At 35.0% G+C, this 20,247-nt stretch overlaps 4 protein-coding genes and 2 non-coding genes across 6 annotated transcripts; 2 read left to right on the top strand and 4 right to left on the bottom strand.

The window, feature by feature from the left end:
* Nucleotides 1-1,565: 1,565 nt before the first annotated feature.
* Nucleotides 1,566-3,342, bottom strand: LOC111461150 (pectinesterase-like). Its single transcript, XM_023104648.1, has 2 exons — nt 2,340-3,342; nt 1,566-2,263 (listed from the first exon to the last, which is right to left on the bottom strand). The coding sequence occupies exons 1-2, from the start codon at nt 3,340-3,342 to the stop codon at nt 1,566-1,568; spliced, it is 1,701 nt and encodes a 566-aa protein (XP_022960416.1).
* A 4,809-nt stretch (nt 3,343-8,151) lies between these two features.
* On the bottom strand, nt 8,152-10,290 carry LOC111460870 (probable galacturonosyltransferase-like 7). Its single transcript, XM_023104214.1, has 2 exons — nt 10,038-10,290; nt 8,152-9,746 (listed from the first exon to the last, which is right to left on the bottom strand). The coding sequence occupies exon 2, from the start codon at nt 9,705-9,707 to the stop codon at nt 8,604-8,606; it is 1,104 nt and encodes a 367-aa protein (XP_022959982.1). The 5' UTR covers nt 9,708-9,746; nt 10,038-10,290; the 3' UTR covers nt 8,152-8,603.
* An 863-nt stretch (nt 10,291-11,153) lies between these two features.
* Nucleotides 11,154-11,225, top strand: TRNAD-GUC. Its single transcript has one exon. It is a non-coding gene; the product is annotated as a tRNA-Asp (tRNA).
* A 61-nt stretch (nt 11,226-11,286) lies between these two features.
* On the top strand, nt 11,287-11,358 carry TRNAD-GUC. The gene has a single exon. It is a non-coding gene; the product is annotated as a tRNA-Asp (tRNA).
* A 4,638-nt stretch (nt 11,359-15,996) lies between these two features.
* LOC111461151 (glyceraldehyde-3-phosphate dehydrogenase, testis-specific-like) lies at nt 15,997-16,428 on the bottom strand. The gene has a single exon (XM_023104649.1). The coding sequence runs from the start codon at nt 16,426-16,428 to the stop codon at nt 15,997-15,999; it is 432 nt and encodes a 143-aa protein (XP_022960417.1).
* A 1,421-nt stretch (nt 16,429-17,849) lies between these two features.
* On the bottom strand, nt 17,850-18,492 carry LOC111460872 (GATA transcription factor 15-like). Its single transcript, XM_023104216.1, has 2 exons — nt 18,218-18,492; nt 17,850-18,126 (listed from the first exon to the last, which is right to left on the bottom strand). Exons 1-2 carry the CDS (start codon nt 18,392-18,394, stop codon nt 17,893-17,895), a joined length of 411 nt encoding a protein of 136 aa, XP_022959984.1. The 5' UTR covers nt 18,395-18,492; the 3' UTR covers nt 17,850-17,892.
* Nucleotides 18,493-20,247: the final 1,755 nt, after the last annotated feature.

Below are 20,247 nucleotides of genomic sequence, written 5' to 3' on the forward strand. Positions count from 1 at the left end.
GTTAATATGAATTTCGTAACATTTTCTGATTTTTTTGATAGTCGCCAATTAAAAGGGAATATTTTCTCAATTTTTGTTATAGCTATTGCAGCGGCTGAAGCAGCTATTGGCCCAGCTATTGTTTCGTCCATTTATCGTAACAGAAAATCAACTCGTATCAATCAATCGAATTTGTTGAATAAGTAGTATTTATTTATCGGATAAATTCTGATATCCAAACCCAACCGTGAGGGACCCTCCCCTTTATTCAGATTTGTAAGGAAAAAAAAAGAGAAGAAGAATTAATCTTTTTTTTTTATTGAACATATTTGCTCATTTTGACCACTTTATCATATTTTATCATACTAATTTCTACTTTACCTTCTCGGAGTTCATTCTCGAGAGAACTCCATTTTAAGCATTCCTTTCCAATCTTCTTATTTTATGATCTCATTGAAAATCATATAAAGACAATTCCTATTTAATATTGCGATTTGGGCAAGTATTTTACGATTGTGTATGAATCTACTATCCTTATTATATCGAATTACTGCATTTATTCGAGCGACAAAAATTTCTTTTTTGCCTACCTCTATCTCGATAGGCTGAAGCCAAAGCTCTTATTTTATGTTGAGTAATAGTTCGAGTAAGTCTTGAACGAGCCCTTCAAAAGCTTATTTTTGTTCTACATCTCCTTTCCTAGTCATTGAATATATGAAACTTTGATGAATAACTAATTGATTTCCTTTCTTTCCATTAGTCCTTTCTCCTTCCCTAGTCTATTAATAACAAAAACGTATTTTTCTAATGTATAAAATAAAAATTCCAATGGCTTTTGCTCCTATAACCTTCCCAACCACGATCTCTTTTTTGTTTAGTCACCCCAAACATCGGGTAAATAAAAAAAATCAAAATGGATAAAGAAATAGTGGGTTCCTTCGTTTCTACGGTCCTAAACAATCAAACTATTTTATATATATATATATATATTCCTGAATATGGATAATTATATTAGTTTATATTAATTAATAAATTAATATAATTAATAAATTATGACAGTTATCATGTCATAATCACATCTCCAATAATAATAATAAATACATTTTTTTTAATATAGAAGAAAAAAATTATTTTAAAATATTATGAAAAAGAAAACGACCAATGAAAAAGGTACAACAAGCATGTTACGGTGGGTACGTCACCACCAGGACATTGTAAGCTAAAAAAAAAGGATTATTAGATTTTAAATTAAAATTAAATTAAGATTAATAATAAATGAAGAATAATCCCAATCATTGTGCCGACTGGCATATGCCAACGCCTTTGATTCCATCACATCACTACCACGTGTAGCTGGCCACGTGTCATCATATTTCAACCCTCCCCCTAATCCTACATGGGTCCCATATTCTTCTTTTTCTAATTTTTTTTTTTAATTTAACTAATTTAAATTGAGAGTTTGGAATAATGAATAAAGAGGAGGGTGGCTCACAAGGCTGGCATGGTTCTTTGTTCCTCTTCCCCTTGAACAAGGCTACCTCTAGTCTCGTAGAGCTCGAACCCGTGGCCTATACGGTTAAATAGTTTTACACTACCATCATGCCTGGACTATATGGTACTCCAGTGCGCTTGATCCAACTATTACCATGAATAAAGAAGGCAGGGGTGAAGTCAAGGGCGTGCTTTGCTGAGATTTGTTTAATTCCCCTCCACTTAACTCGATTCTGCGTTGCTGCACCAGGTCCCCTATTTTCGAACTCTGAGTAAAACAGAGTCTTGAGACCAAAATCGGCTTCCCATGGAAGCCACCCTTCAGGCTGTATCAAGTCGTCGATTTGGCATTGCATGATGATGGTTCTTGAGTATTCCTTCCATGGACGGCCGAGGTAGGACTTGCTGATATGGCGAACAGGAAAGTACTCAGGGTCGGAAGAGATGACGCAGTTCTGGAGTACGATACCGGTGGGCTCTTTCCTCTCGGTTCGGCCTTGGGCAGTGACAATGCATTGTTGATTCTCTAATGGCTTCCTCACTAAGATCTTACAATTCTGGAACACGACAGCAGCGTTGCCAAAGATGAAGTCGATGGTGCCAGTGATGATGCAATCTCGGTAGAATTGACGATGGGTGTGGGCGTAGAGAGTATCTTGATAGCCATCCATTCTACAATTGTAGAAGATGGACATGTCGGATTGAACTCGAAGTGCCACGGCCTGATGTTTTTCAGCCCCAGCCGAATTCTCGAACCATAAGTCTTTTCCAATGAAGTTGACCCCATCCACCGCTGTTAAGAATATGAAAACATGTTATCACTTGGTTGAATTCACAAGAATGTGATCATAAACTAAACGCTTACTTACCAACGGTAGCAGTTTTGAATGTGTTTACTCCATCCTTGAAATTCTTGCTACCAGTGATCTTGGTCTTATCCATGCCATCTCCAATCATCATGACATAGGTCATGGATTTGTCAACCAATACTTGCTCTTCATAAACTCCTTCCTTAACATAAATAATAAAGGTTTTATTGCTAAACTTCGGGACCTCTTGAAGAGCTTCAGTGATTGTCGTATACTTTCCACTTCCATCTTTAGCCACTACCAGATCGGCGTTAACGTTAGCGCCAGTGGCTTGGAGTAGCCCCCGCCTATCATTGACCCATGATGGCTCTTCCTCATCGTACTCGTCTACTCGGAGTTGTCGCCCAAATGATTGAAGCCCCAATGCACGCCACAAAGAGGTCACAATGGCTGTAACCTCACCCACCATCGACAACCCATTGATGGTTATTTCTCTAGACGTCTTCAACAAATTGGTCATCTTTTCCCCAGTATCACCAGGGACATTCTTGAAGCCATCCAAACAAGTTTCTTGATACGTCAATGCGCCACTCAACCAAAGCCTAAGAGTCTCAATATAATTATCGATTCTATTCACAGTAAAACTATCGGTGACTTTATCAAATGACGTTAAAAGATCGTCAACTGCATGATCAATGAGCTCTTCGCACGCATCAACCGCTTGCTTAGCCATTGGGTCAGTAGCTGATTCTTTCAAAGTGGGGGAATTTGCAATGGCCAATTTGAGTTGATCAACGGCATAATGGAATCCTGCCTTGATCAAGTCTCGTGGGTCTTTTGAGTCGCCGGTTGCATTCACCAGAACTTTCTCGCAGGTTTCGCGATAAGATGTCGGTTGACACAGGGACTTAACCGCTGCTGTGGACACAACGTCCCCCGCTGTGCTGCCACCACTAGCATTGTCGTTGACATTGTCGGCCGCCACCGCCATGGCGGCTAGAAACAGAGATAACAGCATAAAGGTAGCGATTTTGTTCTTGCATCCACCGCGGTCATATGCCATGTTTAATCTTTTATTCCACTTCTTTTTTTTTCTTTTTTTCTTTTTTTTTGTTGGCTAATGGGAAATGGGAAATGGGAAATTGGAAGCTGAAGAATTGCTTGATTTCTTCTGTTCAACAATCGACTGTTTTTATAGTTGAACATTTTAACTAATTTCCGACATTACCGTTAATATAGTTAAAGTTGGAGCATCCTGGTATTTTTTTTTTTTTTAAATAAAATTTTGATTTTTCTTTATCTAAATTTAGCTGGTGGGTACTGATTTTTTCTAAAATTAGGATTATATTTAATTAATTTTAGCTAATTTTGTGTTCAGAATCTTCCGTTATTACGTTAATTAATTAAATTAAGTCATTTTTTTCTAGTAATCATTAATTATTCATTAGACATTAATTAACTAGATAAAATTAATATATTTATAGCTCGAACAATTATGCTTAATTATACTAGTATCAATAGCATAAGAACACTACTAATTTTGCTTCATTTTATCTTATGAACTACTCATAGATCTAATTTTGAAATTTTGAATTGGATTAATTAGAGGGTTAGAGAGTTTTTTTTTTTTTTTTTTTTTTGTTTATCCTATGAACTATGGTGTTCATTATTTNATCGAATTTCGAATTAACTCAATTAGAAAGAATAGTTTTTTTTATGTGGGTTTGTGTTAAGGTTATTTAATACTAAATTATAGTTTACCATATATATCATATTTATATTTTATTACCATATATACTAAATTATAGTCTCGCTTCTTAGGTATCTTTCCGTTTATTGTTATTTCCATTTATTACTATTTTCATATCCTTGTAATTTATTTGATTATAAATAAGATAATTTTCACATCAGTTAGGTGTGGTGGATTAATCAACATTCTTAGTTTGAATTGAATTTAAATGAAATCGAGTAGACGAAAGAATTGAATTTTTTTAATCTGATAAGTTCGATGAGTAAAAGAAATTGCATATGGTCCCCAAAAGAACATATTTTTTAATGTGCCCTAAATTTCTAAGCTTTCAATGTCCATTTGAAAGGCACCGACTATGGGATGGGTCACTTCTTGTAGGGTATCCCATATTCTCATAGGTGGAGGGTCTCATGATTCTCTTGCTTTATTCCTTTCTCCTACACTAAAACGAGACTCAAATATGATAATTTAAATTGAACGACTTAATAATTTTACTTGAAGAGCCTCGACTCGTAAGATATCAACATCAACGAAGACTATTTAACCTAATTTGGAGAAATCGTTATTCAAAGGTATTCAACTTCAGATCCAACTTCACAAACATATGATAACATAAATTAATTAAAAAACTTAGTTATAATAACATAATTTAATCCAATATATGAATTGGACTTAAATTCTTGTAATTTAATCCAATTTCAATTTCTAGGATATGCCAAATATGTCGATCAATTTTATTTAATTTCATTAAGTAGGCTCATAATGTGATTAGTTTTTAATAGTTTAAAAACTTGGTAATTCACGTAGAAAACAATCCAACCAACATAAGGGTTATGAAAGGGTAGATTGGAAACTTAGATAAATGAGATTAGCCTAATTTGTCTGAGTAATAGAAAACCCTATTTCAAAATACTTAGTGGAAGAAGGACGTTTGTCAAGATATCAAGATATTAAGAACACATGTCATGATATCCTACGTTCTCTATTATTGATTCATACCGTGAGATTCATGTGAGGCCTCGTGGCGGTATTTGGACCGTCCCCCTACAGAAGGTATTTGCATGAGTCAATATCAAGGTGAATATCTTGGGAAAGTATTTATAGTAAATGGGAGAAGGAAATGTGTCAACATATCCTATGGTCTCCATAATTGGTTCATAACGTGAGATCCATGCGGGGCCTCGTGGCGGCTTTTGGACCGTCTCCCTACGGAAGGTGTTTGCATGGGTCAATATCAGGGTAAACTCTTGAGAAGGATAAGATAGTAATTTTATTTCCAATACTCGACCTACCCTACGGCGGTACTTGTTGGGATAAAACTACAAAATCTAAAATGATGGGTTACATTTACAAAGAAATCATTAAGGTCGTTAATGATGCTCTTGACCGAACTAATGGTAACTAAATATTATAGGAATAAGAGTTATTCTGGTATAATATTTGGTTGAGATTGTCTCAGTTCAGTGAACGAACACCTGACCTATTCTACGGCGGCACTTGTTCTAAATCACTAAAGTACCATAGCATTAGAAATGGTTTATAAGGTTCATTTGATAAAATTGTTTGTTCTTATACTGAAATTGAATGGATAGTTGATTGTTTCTAATTAAATAATATTTTATATATTTCAAATATTACGTTTAAATTCTCTCGATTGTTTAATTTAAGATCTACTGTCAAGATTTGTTCTTCATTACATTTATATGTAATTCTTGAAAAATACTTGATGAGGTAGAATATATTCTACCCGTTGGTACTAGGAAATCAATCTCAGTGCGTGTAGCGGGGGACATTAAGATGTTAAGTAAAAATTGTTACTAAATGCTGAACATGGTGTTTTTAGTAACCACGAGAAAAATTCAATTTCTCAAACTTTATTATATTTGAAATATTAAAGTTTATATTTTCAAAATTGTTTGAAAATATGTTCCGCTCAAATTAAGTACAATTAGTATGTGTTAAAATGTTAACACTTACTCTGCTACGCAACATTGAGATATTTATGATTACAGAATCAAGAATAAAAAGACAAATTGTTTTTCTCCAAAAGATGATACTTGTCTTTGGCTGTTCATTTGATTAATGTCAAATGGAATACAATGAAAAGACTAGTAAAAAAAATAATTCTCTAGACGCTCGAGTTAATTACTTTACATATCTATAGATCTCGCTTTTCAAGCAAGATAATCATTGGGCTTTTATTGAATAAGGTTGGAAGACCAAAGAGCGTTTCGGGCTTATGCATTCTGACCCAAATGGTCTGATTAATGCAAAAGTCAAAGAATATTGTTAATATTTTATCAATCTGATCGATGATTATTCAATATATAAGTATCCTTACCAAATGTAAAAATAGAAAAGTTCAAGAAAAATGAGACTGAAGGTTAATCCATTTTCGTAAATCTATCGAGACATTATGATCCGATCATAATGAATAGTACGAGAACATTGTGTACAAAAATTAGTTAATAGAGAGTAGAATTGATTTCCGACTCTAAGCACAATACAATTTTGTAAAATTGTGATTTAGGACGAGAAAACAAGACTATATTAGATATAGTCACGTATTAAAAAAAAATATATACGCTAAAACAAAATTCAAATCTAATAATTTGAATGGAACGATATAATAGTTTTGCTGGAAGAGCCTCGACTCGTAAGACACCAACATCAATAAAGACCATCTAACCTAATTTGGAGAAATCATTATCCGAACGTATTCAACCTCATATCCAACATGACAAACATATAATAACACAAATTAATGAAAAAACGTAGTTAATATAAGATAAATATCATTTTTTATAAAAAAAAATTATGATATAAATGTTTTGAACCGACTTTACAAATAAATAAATAAATACATATTTTTATTTTATTTTATTTTATTTTATTTTTATTTTTACTTTTATATTCATCCTAAGATGTCATGTCGGCTAGATCAAATAGGGAGCAAGAATATTAGTACCTATCGACAAATAGATATCCTTTCATCTAAAAATTTGATGGTGCCATGTTAAATGGAAGAGTAAAATTTAAATTTTAAAAAACTCAAACTATTTTATTTTTAATTGTTTTTGTGAATACTAACCATTTTTAATCTAATAGATTTTCTCGTTAAATATATATATATATAAATGTTCTTATATCTATGGTTTCAATAATCTATACCTAATTAAATAAACTAACAAATATTTGCGGAAAAAAACATTGTTAATTACTGAATATGGACAATTATATTAGTTTATATAATTAATTAATTATATCATGTCATTTGAATTTAATAGTTAATTTCTTTTATATTTAAAAATTCCAGTTGCCCTTCAAGTTGAATATAACAGTTATCATGTCATAATCACATCTCCAATAATAATAATAAATACAACTAATAATACATTTTTTTTAATATAGAAGAAAAAAATTAATTTAAAATATTATGAAAAAGAAAACGACCAATGAAAAAGGTACAACAGGCATGTTACGGTGGGTACGTCACCACCAGGACATTGTAAGCTAAAAAAAAAAAGGATTATTAGATTTTAAATTAAAATTAAATTAAGATTAATAATAAATGAAGAATAATCCCAATCATTGTGCCGACTGGCATATGCCAACGCCTTTGATTCCATCACATCACTACCACGTGTAGCTGGCCACGTGTCATCATATTTCAACTCTCCCCCTAATCCTACATGGGTCCCACATTCTTCGTTTTCTAATTTTCTTTTCTTTTTTTTTTAATTTGGAAAACTCACGGGCAGGAAAAGAGAAAGAAAGTAAGGGGTGTGAGGGAATGAATAAAGAGGAGGGTGGCTCACAAGGCTGGCATGGTTCTTTGTTCTTCTTCCCCTTGAACAAAGCTACCTCTAATAATCTCATAGAGCCCGTGGCCTACTTTCTACACTAACCAACAATATTTGTCACAACTTTGATCGATCAGATCATCATTGATGGCAAATCTATTAGAAAAAAAACGTTTCTATCAGAATCAGAGATTAAAGTTTTGATCAGAATCCCAGAGGAGGAAAAGTTAGTTCCTCAAATGGGCAATCAGGGATGGGTTGATCAGAAAATAAGAACTAATATCCAAAAAGCATGGGGGGTAGCAGAATCTACGCAAAATGAAAGAAAGAAGCTAAAATGGCATTAAATCCAAAATCAATACAGATATCAAACATGAAGAAACATACCATCTATAGATAGAAAGAAAAGACAAACCCATGGGAGTCTATACAACAATTTTTTTTTTTTTTTCTTTTTTGTGGCTATCCTTCTATTTCTTATTTTCAGAACAAGGAATAATAATCATGGGGTAGAGTAGAATACAAATGGTATGAAGGAAGACGATGATGGAACAAAAAAGGAAGAGAGAATTAAATGAAAATCTGTAAAGAAAAAGGGAGAAGAAAATATGAATTAATGGAGAAGGAAAAGAATGGGGGAATTTTGGAGGACTAAATTAGGAGACAAAACAGTCCTCCTTGGGGAAGAGGTTGAAGAAGGGGAATGATCAGGGAGGGATTTTTAGTCTTTTGAGCACTTACCGACGACGGCTGAAGGTGGTCGGTGGTGGTTCAGTGGGAGTGGCCGTACAAGTCATATGGAGCCCAGAGTGAATCAAGAGGGCAGGGATTCTTTGAGTCCAGTCTCATCCATGGCTTTCCACTACCAGACCAGTGAAGAAGGCTCACTGGACCGGCGTGGAGATTCCTGCAACTTCCTTTCACATTGTCGCCGCCGAGGCCGTGCTGGTTCCACCGGTGTTCAATAGGCGCTACATCACCGGCGAAGACCAAAAGAAACGGTGGGAGAGATCCGAGTTCGTAGATCCGATCGTTTTTCTGAATCTCCATCCATCGTTCTATCCTCTTCGTGTAGCTGGCCCGCCGCCACTTAACCAGATCTATAACCATCACGCCGGTGTTGAAGTAACAAGGTTTTCGGCCAAGAAACGTGCCGGAAAACCGCTTATCCAACCAAAACCGAGAGGTGAAGTACTTCGAGAAGTTTGCGTGACAGTATTCCGGAGCTCCGATGGTTCTGAAACCTAAATTAGTTCTCCAAAGCTTCGAGATATCGTCAACAACGACGAGATCGGAGTCCAAATAAATCACTCTCCGAACACAGGGCTCCAAAAGCTCTGCCAAGTAGTTTCTCGCGTAATTAAGCGGCTGCTCAAGCGCTTGCCTCACCGACGTCGAAATCAGATTCTGAACAATCGCTGGATTGAAATAATAGACCTTAAATTTCAACTGAGGGAAAGCGGATCTAACAACAGCTTCCAGATTAGTCTCAGAAACAAGGAAATGGAAGAACACGCTCTCCGGGCAAAGCGAATGCTGCAGAATCGAATTCACAGCGGCGATTGAGCCGCGGAGATACTCAACATCAAGCGTAATCGCAACATGAACCAAACTCGGATCGCAAACACCAAGTCTACCAGAAAACTTCGAGTCGCTCGAACTGCATTGCTCCGCATTGCGATACGACGGCGACCTACGGAACAGAAACCGAGTGTGCGAATCGGAGAGCGAAAGTGGAACCGACTGCCGGAGATGAAAGTCAAGATGAGAGGATCGAATGGCTTCCGCCGGAGGAAATGATTGAAGAGATGGAGAGAGAATAACCATCAACATAGCGGCAGAGAAGAATCCGGAGAATCTCATAATCCACAACATCTTCACTCCTCGAATCGCCCTTTTCCCCTTCCTCCTCGACTTAAAATCAAACGGATTATTATCCAGATTAGGTGAAATCGAAAAACGGACAAAACCTAGGGTTTCTCTTCTAGAATCAGCCAGAGTTGGAAACGAAAACAGAATCGATGAATCGATCTTCTTGAACATCAAACAGAGGAATGGAATCGAATTTTAAGCCAGTGCATGAGTGAACCAAAGTAGAGAGGAGGATGCCGTGGATACAAACCGGCCTCAGAGAAGAAATAGCCGCAGCAACATTCAGTGGACATGGAAGTAAACAAAATAACAAAGGCAAAGAAGAAGACTCACCGGTGGAAGTTCGCCGGTGACCAGAATGTAGCAAAATCCCCTCCCTCTCGCTGCCGTAAAACGCTCTGTTCTTCGTCCTCCTCCTCCTCGATTTTTCAGATTGGTATCGATTCCCGGGAAGAGGAGAAGGCGAAACACAAAACCAGAGCCACAGACAACTCGCAGCTGTACAACAGAAAGCGGAGGAGAGAGAAAGATAGAAAGAGAGGACTTTTTTTTTTCCTTTTTTTTTAATTTCGTTTTTCTTTTCAGCTTTTGGATTTCCACCATAGAAAAGCACAACCAGAAAATACAAATCAATAATTTTTATAAAAAAAATAATTTGTTTAATTAAATTATTATAGAGAGGTAAAACAATAAAATAAAATAAATTAAAATTAGATTATTGTCGTTTATTTTTTTAAACTAATAATTAAAAATAAAAATTTACGTGGGACAGAAAAAAGACAGCTGTCGCTGTCAGTTCAGGGATGAGAGGTGGGACCCACTTGGCCAGATGTACTCGTGTACGTATTCTGCACTCCTCAGCCTTTTTATTTTTTTCTTTTCGCATCTCTTTAACTAAAAATTAATTATAATATTAAAACTAAGATCAAGTGTTACACTATTTATAAAATTAATAAATATTATTAATCTTGAAATAACTTAACCAATAATTAATACAAAAATAATAATTTTACCGGATGTATTTATTATTTGGTCAAAGATTAAATATAAGGACTATTATGGGAAATTAGTACATTCATTAGATGAGTTACTGGTGTTCTGAATTTGTAGTCAGGTTTTCATTTAATGAGATTTTTATTTTGTGGTTCTCATCATATTTTATTCTCAGTAAAATTAAATTCTTTTTTATTATTTCATGCTATCATTTTATTGTCAGCATTATTACATTTTGAATGTAAAAAAGTATACCCATAACTTTTAAACCATGTGTGTTCAAAATTGAAGTGAATTTATGTTTTTAGTAAATTTTCAATTTAGTTAAATAATAATAACTATGATTTTTATGTAAGAAAAATATAATATATTTTTTAGAAAATTAATACTAAATTTAAAAAATTATTGAAAGTAAATTGAGTCAAATTAAATAAATAAACATTTTTAAATCAGCAAGTCGTTGTAGTATAGTGGTAAGTATTCCCGCCTGTCACGCGGGTGACCCGGGTTCGATCCCCGGCAACGGCGTTTATTTTCGATTTAACCTCGTTATTTTTCTATACAATAAATTTCAAATGAACGTCAAAAAGTCGTTGTAGTATAGTGGTGAGTATTCCCGCCTGTCACGCGGGTGACCCGGGTTCGATCCCCGGCAACGGCGTTTTTTTTCTTATTTTTTGGTTTGTATCTTTGCACCTATTAAATAAATAGTATTTTATCTCTAAACCATAAGTATATATTATTTCAATCTTTCATCCTACCGACAAACAATATTAAATTAAATTACAAATTCAATTAATTATTAATATTAATATTGATAAATTACTATATCAATTTTTTAGTTCAACCATACTTAATATACGAATTAATCGATTAAATTATAATTAAAATAATAAGAAATGATGGTGGTCTAAGAATAGCTTATAATTAATAGTTAGAGTAATAAGTCAATAGAAAAAATAAAAAAGATTCCCCGATTATATTGACAAAATATGTACGAAAATATATAATATATAATAAATAAAATATTATTTAAAGCCTTGTTTTTATTGATTTACTTCTCCCCCAAATTAATTTTCTTCAAAACAAAAACCCCAAAATCGACCGACAGGACATTGATCTTTAAAACATGTACAGATTTTTTTAATACGAAATGACAATTTTGTCCTCGTGAATGGACCCCGCAGAATCTAAAGCCACCTGTACCATACGCATAATAACGCAATTGTTAATTTTTTAAGAAATATATGTATTTTCCATTTATTTATGTTTTCGAACAAATCTCAAAGAAAACAATAACAATATAAATTATTACTTTTTATAAATTAAAAAGAAATATTGGAGCGAAAATAAAAGGAAAAGGCGCCGAAATTGTGAAAACAAATACCGAATCAGAAGAGAGCACGTGGAGGAGACGGTCAAATATCGAGTAGCCTGTGGGCAATTTGTACGATAGGACTGGAGATGACAGCTCAGCATCCGCGTGTGATTATTAGGAGAGCTGGATTGTAAAGGGTCCCACGTGGAGGCAGATCGTGCCGTACATGGCCTTCTAGGCCAGCCTGGCGTCCACCATCATCCTACGCTTTTTGTGTTTTTTTTTCTTTCTCCTCTTTTTTTTTTAATCACATGTTTTAATTTTGGAGATCTGTAAATGAACTTTAAATATAATTTATATAAATTATAATTTTAGTAATTTAAAATTTTAAAATCATATCACTCTCAAAAAAAAAAAAATATATTGTACTCCCAATTCAATTTTACCAATAATCTTCAAACACCCTAAGTTATATTGTCTATTTTGAGTGGTTAATTATTGTCATCAGTCTCACGGTTTTTAACGTGTATTAAAAAAAGGTTTCCACACCTTAGTATCATCGTCCGTTCTCACGATTTTAAAATACGTCTACTAGAGAGAGGTTTTCACATCCTGGTATTGTCGTCCACCTCACGATTTCAACACCCTTGTTTATCGTCGATTTAAACGTATCTACTAGGGAGAAGTTTCCAAACCAATAAAAAGAATGTTTCATTCCTATCTCCAACCAACGTAGGATCTCGCAATCATAGTTGAAATTATGATAAAAAAATATTAAAATATATATTTTTGGGTAGAACACTATTTAGGCTATATCCACCCTAACTTTCGAATTAATTAATATCGTTAATGCTCTGGAATTTAATAATAATGGGCATGGTCCCCATTTTTTTTATTAAGGGAACGCATACCTTATATCTAACTTAAAATAAGACATAATTGTATACCACGATCTTCATTTGGTATTATACGAGAGTTGTGTTGATAATAACCTCTTGTTTCGAGTTATTTAATAATTACAATACTTTATTTATAGGATTATTTTTATTTTATTTAAAATTAATTTTTTGTAAATTTATTATGTGGTTGAATTCCGATATTTATCGCGCCTGATTCTCAAAAATTAAAATTAAATGTGATATTGTAAGAAGTTGGATCAAATTCTTATTTGAAGTTTAATGGAAATTTTTTATTCGTTTTTAAATTAATCACGTCATGGGTAGGATCTTGTCGATAGTATTTTCATGGTTAATTCTTCACCCGTCACTACAAATGTCCACCAAGCGGGATGAAGATGACGAAAACTGATGAGGATGATGACAACTTTCTGGTCTCCATATGTGCTATTTATTTTTGTGGAATTAAGATATAAAATTTCACGTAAATTTTTTAATGTCAGTAATGGATATTAATTTTTATGTACGTACTAATAATATTTAAAAACATTAATGGGCTAACACGGTTGGGATTAATAAATGAAGGAGGGTAGGATTAAATGAAAATCAATACAATCATAAAAATAACAACAATTAAGTACATAATTTAATCTTCAATTATTATATAAATAACTATTTTGAAAAAGAAAAAAAAAATCTTTTTAATTGTACGAATATCCTTAAAATACCTAAAATACCCCTAATTACAAACCAAAATTACAGCGATTTTAAGAAACGAAGTTTCTAGTTAAAATTGAATTAATGTAATTAAACTTAAAATAAGAATAGACGTTCCATCACGTGATTATTATTAAAATTAACTAAATTAACTAACTGACTAACTAACTTATTACTGCACTTAACATTTTTTTTAATTAAGTATATTTCAGACCCCATTTATTTATTTATTTATTTTTAATTTTTAATATTAATATCTTAATTAATTTATTACAAAGAAACAGAAAAACAGAAAAAAAAAAAAAAATCAAGGATAGAATATCCTTCCCCTGCTCCACCGGATTATTCCGCCACAGCAGGCAACCGGCCGCCGACCCAACTCGGCCGGACAGATTCCGGCGGAGGCAACCGCGCCTGAGCCACCACCAACGACTTGTAGATCTCCATGATCATTTCCTCATCATACTCCTTCAACGTGGCCCTTCCGCCAGCGCCGGCCCAGACCCCATCGCCAGTACCGCCGCCGCAACCAACGACCCTAGAGCTCGCAAACGCCAGCATCGCATTCATATAAGAATCCCTCAACCATATAAGCAGCTTCTTCAGCGACGGCAGCCGCCGGAGTCGCCTGAGCTTCGGCGAGACCTTGAACTGCCACACATTCCGTCGCTTCCCCCCGGGTGCCCCAAGCTGCACCGTCTTCCGCCGCCCACGGCCCACCGAAACGCCTTCCATTGAAATTTAATTCACAATTTTATGAGAAATTGGAGTAATTTAAAGAGAGAAAGGGGGTGGTGATGTTCATTAATGGAAGCACGTACATTGTTCAAATCTCTATCCTTTGCTGATTCAATGAAGACTGCCAGATGTCAGATCTCCTCCTTGATTTTATGCCATTGTTCTTCAAACAAATATTCAATCCTTCCCGGTCCAATTTTCAAATAAAAAAATTCCGATGTTTTAATTGTTGATTCTAATATCGAGCGACAAGTGTAACTTATGGATTAAGTCGACCCTACTCCACCGATATAAAAATAGGTAGTGGAGAGGAAGAAACACTACACCTAGAAATCAACAACACGAAAGTTTTGTTATAAATTATTCATTTTCCTTATCGGGATCGAGAATTAAAATTCCTTGCAGCTCGTGAAACTTTACTGTTGGTAAAAGAAAAGGGTGGATGGGAGCTACTGCTACATTGACTACTACACTGGGTATGCGTTAAGTTAGGAACTAGATCACAAACGTGCTATTCCTTTGTTTCGAATGATGGACTGGAATGAATAGACTGACTATGATTCAACCTTCCCTGAGTTAATGGAGTACACTGACTTGTCCTTTAATAGAAAGATTAACGCACTCCTAGAAAATGGCATTAGCCTTCTCAAGTAAGTAATAGAGAGAGGGAAGAGAAGAATTTTTTTAGCTCGTTTAATTAAATAGATAGAGAAACGGTCGTTGAATTAGATTAGGGAATAGAGCCAAATCACAGTTATAGGTTGAAATGATAACGAATGTCAAACAAATTCATAGATTATTCAAGAAATTACACTTTTTCATACCTTTTTTTTCTTATTCTTTTGTTCCCGTAAGATCGTTTGAACCTTCTTTCACTTAAACTCTCGTTCATCTTTCGTTCTTTGATTGCTATTATGATTGAATTTCTTTTCCCTGATTTCACCGGAAAGGTCACTTAATTAATTTCATCTCTCCACTTAAATATTAGGCTCTCGTTTAATAACTATAAGATATATTTTCGTTCTTAAATTATTATTATTATATTTTTGTGGGGATAAAGTAAGGAATGTAGAGTTAAAAAATGGACCAAAATGGGAAAGTGAAAGGCATATTAGTTAAAAGATCCAATATTCCAATAAAGTGGGAATTTTGGAATACTCTTATCCTAAAGGAAGCTACCAACTACTAAAGCCACATGGGACACATAATCATCTAAAATTTGAATATAAATTAATAATATCATTCTTATTTAATTATACTGATACGGATCGTCGTAAAAGAAAAATTTATAAATTTCAATCCCTTGTGCTTATAATAAGCTGATATTATGAATAACTTGCATTAATACACATACGTTTGCCCGTATTTATCTATTTAGTCATTCAGCTTTTCAAAATATTTCAAATATTTATAAATTTTGTATTTTGTATTTAATAAGTGAAAATATTTAATAAATTGCCCATAAAATTAAATAAAAAAAAATGGAACAAACATCTATTTCAGTGATTCGAACCCAGGATGGAAAGAAATAAAAGTAAAATAAAGAATAATTAATACATCATAATTTATGGCATAAATTCATAATCAGCACGACCCATTTCTCTGTCGGCAATGGAGAATTCAGTGTTCTTCAGAGACAAATAATGATTAAGAGACCCAAAGGCAAAATTTTCCATGAAATTGAAACGATTTCGCCAGAAGCAGTGGGGGGACTGTAATAATAGTAAGGATAATATGGTAAAATTGGATTCGGCGGCGGGGGAGGAGCAAGGCCGGGGAATTGGTCACCATCGGCCGGCTGGTACGGCTGGACAGAGGATGGCGGCAACGGAGAAGGGTGGATGCAGGTACTGCACGAGGGCGGAGGCGGAGGAGGAGGGCATTGTGAAGTGGGAGGTGGCGGTGGCGGTGGCGGCGGAGGGAGTTGGCAGGGGTTGTCACAACTTGAGCACATGGAACAGCCGACCTGATCCTTGGCCACGGCGGTCGCCGATGAGAGAAAGGAAAATTTATAGTGTGTGAAGAGGAGGAAAGTGAAGTGAATTGAGACGAGATTCGCCATTGTTGTGTGAATTGAAAGCTCGACAATGGAATGGTCGAGGAAATGGGAATTTAAAGTCGGAGAATATTTGATATTTGTAACTAATTTGAGTGAATTTGCAGTGATATTTAAAATTTACGATAATTTTTTAAAAGATAATAAAAAAAAGAAAAATCCGACTATCCAAAAAAATAGAGGATTAAGTTGGTTGAGTTATGAATTCTATTCGGATTGCTGACAAAAATTGTGAGTCAAATGGTTTATCCAATTCAGCTTTATTCGCACGTGAGAACATTCGTGCGGGAATCAACTTTGTGTCCAGACCCACATCGGGGGAATCGGAATCGGTTGTAAGACGTCGGGTATAAAAGGCAGGCGTGGCAGCACGATCCAAAAGGCATACCTTTTTCGGCTTTCCGTCCAGCCCAAGATGAAGTCTAGTATCTTGTTCCTGGAATCTTATATGGGCCACGGCCCATCTAACTAACTATTTTATTTAAATCAAAATTAATTAATTCAGAAGAGGCCTTAACGTCATATTCCCAAGTTGTCATGGGCATGCAGCTATGGACAACACGCCTTGGACGAGCATGACCGTGACATCCTCCCCCACCTAATTAGTTAATGTCTCTGCCAACCGACTACTTTCAAATCTGGCGATGTGGGTGGTTTCCTCCGTAGGGAGATTCATCCATTTGACAAGGAATTCGCGAATCTTCCATACAGGTCTTGCTATTAACTAGCGCGCTAATTAAATGCGAGCACCTTACGTGGGTTCTTCCTTTTGCTCTTTAGTGTACGAGGTATCAACGATCGTTCTTAGGCTGGTTTTTACGTGTTACTCACTCGTCCACGACTGAAACACTACTTTCCATCTGACTTGTATGCCACCCACTTTCATCCCGAGCAAGATTGAATTTTTCATCATATTCATAATTTTCTTGATCATAACTAATTATTCTCTCCATTACAACTCTCCCATTAATGTTAAAAAGATACAAGAATATTGGAATTAAAGCACAATGCCAAACATTATAAATTAAATAAATTATAAATATTATAACAATAATCTTTAATAATGTTTTATATTATTGTTGGGTTGTTCTGAAAGAAATTAAATTAAATTATTATTATTTTTAATATTAAATGAATAGTTCAAGACAAGAATTTTCCAATTTAAAATAAAATGATTTAAATTTCGAACCGTTATTTTTTATTAAAATAAATGTTAAAATACTCTGAAATTTGAGATAAATATCTGTTTAGTCCTTAAAATTTTAAAAATAATAATTTTTCTCAAACTTATATATTATTAAATTCATTTATCTCTAATTTATATTGAAAATTGATTATAAAATTGTTAAATAAGTAAAAAAAAAAAAAATATATTATTATTATTATTTCCATTTCAAAATTTCCTTCCATACAAAATGAAGGAGATAAAAAGCCGTAAAATCCACTCTTTTTAATTACTTTTAATTCCGTTTATGATACATAGCCTGAAGATAGAGCCATGAGAAGCATCGCCGCCGCCTGTTCTTCTTCTCCGATCGTCTCTGCACCTCCATTTTCCGCCATCGCCGCCGTCGCTCTATGCAGCATTATCTCTCTCCCCAAACCAACCACTCTCACCACTTTCTTCCCATTAACACTCTTATTCACTCCGCCATTACTGTTCTTCAGCTTCCTGTATCTAATCCCACACGCATTGCACAGCGACTGTCGAGAACAAAATCCCAGAAATCGATCAAAATCAAAAGATTATTGAAATTAAATGATGAATGAATCACACCATTGTTTAAGTGGTTACCCTTGGGCCGGCAGGACCGGCTCTCCAGAGGGGGGTTCTGGTGGTGCGACAGTGGTGGCAGGTCCTCTGTTTCTGCGGCTCGATACAGAGTAGACCCTGGTTCGAAATCGCCATTAAAGACGATGGATTGAAGGTCGAGCCAGAGAGATCGGGATGGTTATTGATGAAGAAAGCCATGATGATCAAAGAAAACGAAAAATCGGCGATTATTTGAGCATCGATCGATCGGATTCTGCTACAAAGAAGAGTGGTCGGAAGGTGTTTGATGAAATGCCTGGGAGAGATTTTGAATTGTGTTTGGCTAATTCGTTCGAGTTTTTATGCTCAGGGTAATGGTGAAATGACGGATATGCCCTTTTGCTTAATAGGGAAGTGGGTTTCTTTTAATGCCCTTGCCTTATAAGCATATTTTAAATTTATTTTCTTTTATTTTCTAATTAGATTTGTGAATTTAAAAAAAAAAAAATCAAAATTAAAAAATGTTGGAGGGGTTGACAAATTTTTAGTTTTAGAGTTCCAACATAATTGAATCATTGACATCTAGAATGACAGCGTGTCATATTCATCGAGTTTTTCACAATCTATTATAGAAATTTAGCATTTTTTTTTTACAGAATCGAGTGCAAGATCAAAGGTCCCATTGCTTTAATTTCAAAGAGGATAACAGTACTTCATTTGATGGCTATGTGGAGCTGTTGATATCTTATTATGTATTGTGAGATCTTACTTTGGTTGGAGAGGAGAACTAAACATTCTTTATAAGGGTGTGGACACCTCTATTTAGTAGACGTGTTTTAAAACCGTGAGGTTGACAGCAATACGTAACGAGCAAAGCGGACAATAGTTGCTAGGGTGAGTTTGGGCTGCTACGAATGATATCAGAGTTAGACATCGAGTGGTGTGTCAACGAGGATGCTAGACGCCCAAGGAGGATGAATTATGAGATCCCACATTGATTGGAGAGAGGAACGAAACATTCTTTATAAGGGTGTAGAAGTCTTTCCCTATTAGACTCATTTTAAAATTGTGAGGCTGACGACAATACGCAATGGGTCAAAGTGAACAATAGTTGGCTGAAAGGCGTAGTCGATGGACAACAGGTGAATATTCTTGTACTACCCCTTGTTGGTCCCAAGGGACGGAGGAGGCTAGGTTAGTCGAAAGATAGTTATCAGTTCAAGGACGCAAGGTGCCCTTATTTTATTAAGGGTAAGAAGGGGTAGAGAAAATACCTCGAGCCAATGTTCGAGGACCAGGCGCTACGACGCTGAAGTAACCCATGCCGTACTCCCAGGAAAAGCTCGAACGACATTCAACAAAAGGGTACCTATACTCGAAACCGACACATGTGGGTATGTAGAGAATACCTAGGGACGGCTAACGATGAGTTTGGACTGTTACAAATGATATTAGAGTGAGACATCAGGTGGTGTGCCAGCGAAGATGCTGGCCCCCAAAGAGGATGTATTGTGAGATCTCATATCAGTTGGAGAGCGGAACCAAACATTTCTTATAAAGGTGTGAAAACTTCTCTCTAGTAGATGCATTTTAAGACTATGAAGCTGATAACGATACGCAACAGGTCGAATCTAACAATATCCCGTAAATTTGAGTTATTACATATGCTTCAACTAATTAAGCTATGTTTAAATAGATTGAGAGTGTGACGTTAATTTGAATGTATAGTGTGGTAAGAGAGAGGAGACAATAGAAAAGGAGTGGGAGGCAAAGGCTGAGTTATGGCCAGAATTTGCTCCAAATCCCATCCGGGGCGCACTAATTACACAACAAAAGGGTCAGTTTTTGGTGTGTTTTTTGAGATTCTGTCTACTTTTTTGTTCATCTAAACCTCAACTTATTGGCATCCTTTTTGTCTCCGAACATGTTTTTATGAATCATTAAAATTAAATATTCGACCTTTTCGTTCAATAATGAATCCACTTTTCGTGTCTGTCTTAGGAGTGTGTGCCTCTCAACTTCACCCGTCACTAATCAATTGATTTAATAAATCTCATTAATAATTTTTTCAC

Source organism: Cucurbita moschata, unplaced genomic scaffold (assembly GCF_002738365.1).
Source record: "Cucurbita moschata cultivar Rifu unplaced genomic scaffold, Cmos_1.0 Cmo_Scf00024, whole genome shotgun sequence".
Taxonomy (NCBI): Eukaryota; Viridiplantae; Streptophyta; class Magnoliopsida; order Cucurbitales; family Cucurbitaceae; genus Cucurbita; species Cucurbita moschata.

What these genes read in the sequence shown, in the direction of transcription:
- LOC111461151 (XM_023104649.1), bottom strand. Translation starts at nt 16,428, where the DNA reads ATGGCGAATCTCGTCTCAATTCACTTCACTTTCCTCCTCTTCACACAC.
- LOC111460870 (XM_023104214.1), bottom strand. Translation starts at nt 9,707, where the DNA reads ATGTTGTGGATTATGAGATTCTCCGGATTCTTCTCTGCCGCTATGTTG.
- LOC111460872 (XM_023104216.1), bottom strand. Translation starts at nt 18,394, where the DNA reads ATGGCTTTCTTCATCAATAACCATCCCGATCTCTCTGGCTCGACCTTC. An exon ending in CCGGTCCTGCCGGCCCAAGG is followed by an intron (nt 18,127 to 18,217) that starts GTAACCACTTAA and finishes TGTTCTCGACAG; the next exon opens with TCGCTGTGCAATGCGTGTGG.
- LOC111461150 (XM_023104648.1), bottom strand. Translation starts at nt 3,342, where the DNA reads ATGGCATATGACCGCGGTGGATGCAAGAACAAAATCGCTACCTTTATG. An exon ending in ATTCAAAACTGCTACCGTTG is followed by an intron (nt 2,264 to 2,339) that starts GTAAGTAAGCGT and finishes TATTCTTAACAG; the next exon opens with CGGTGGATGGGGTCAACTTC.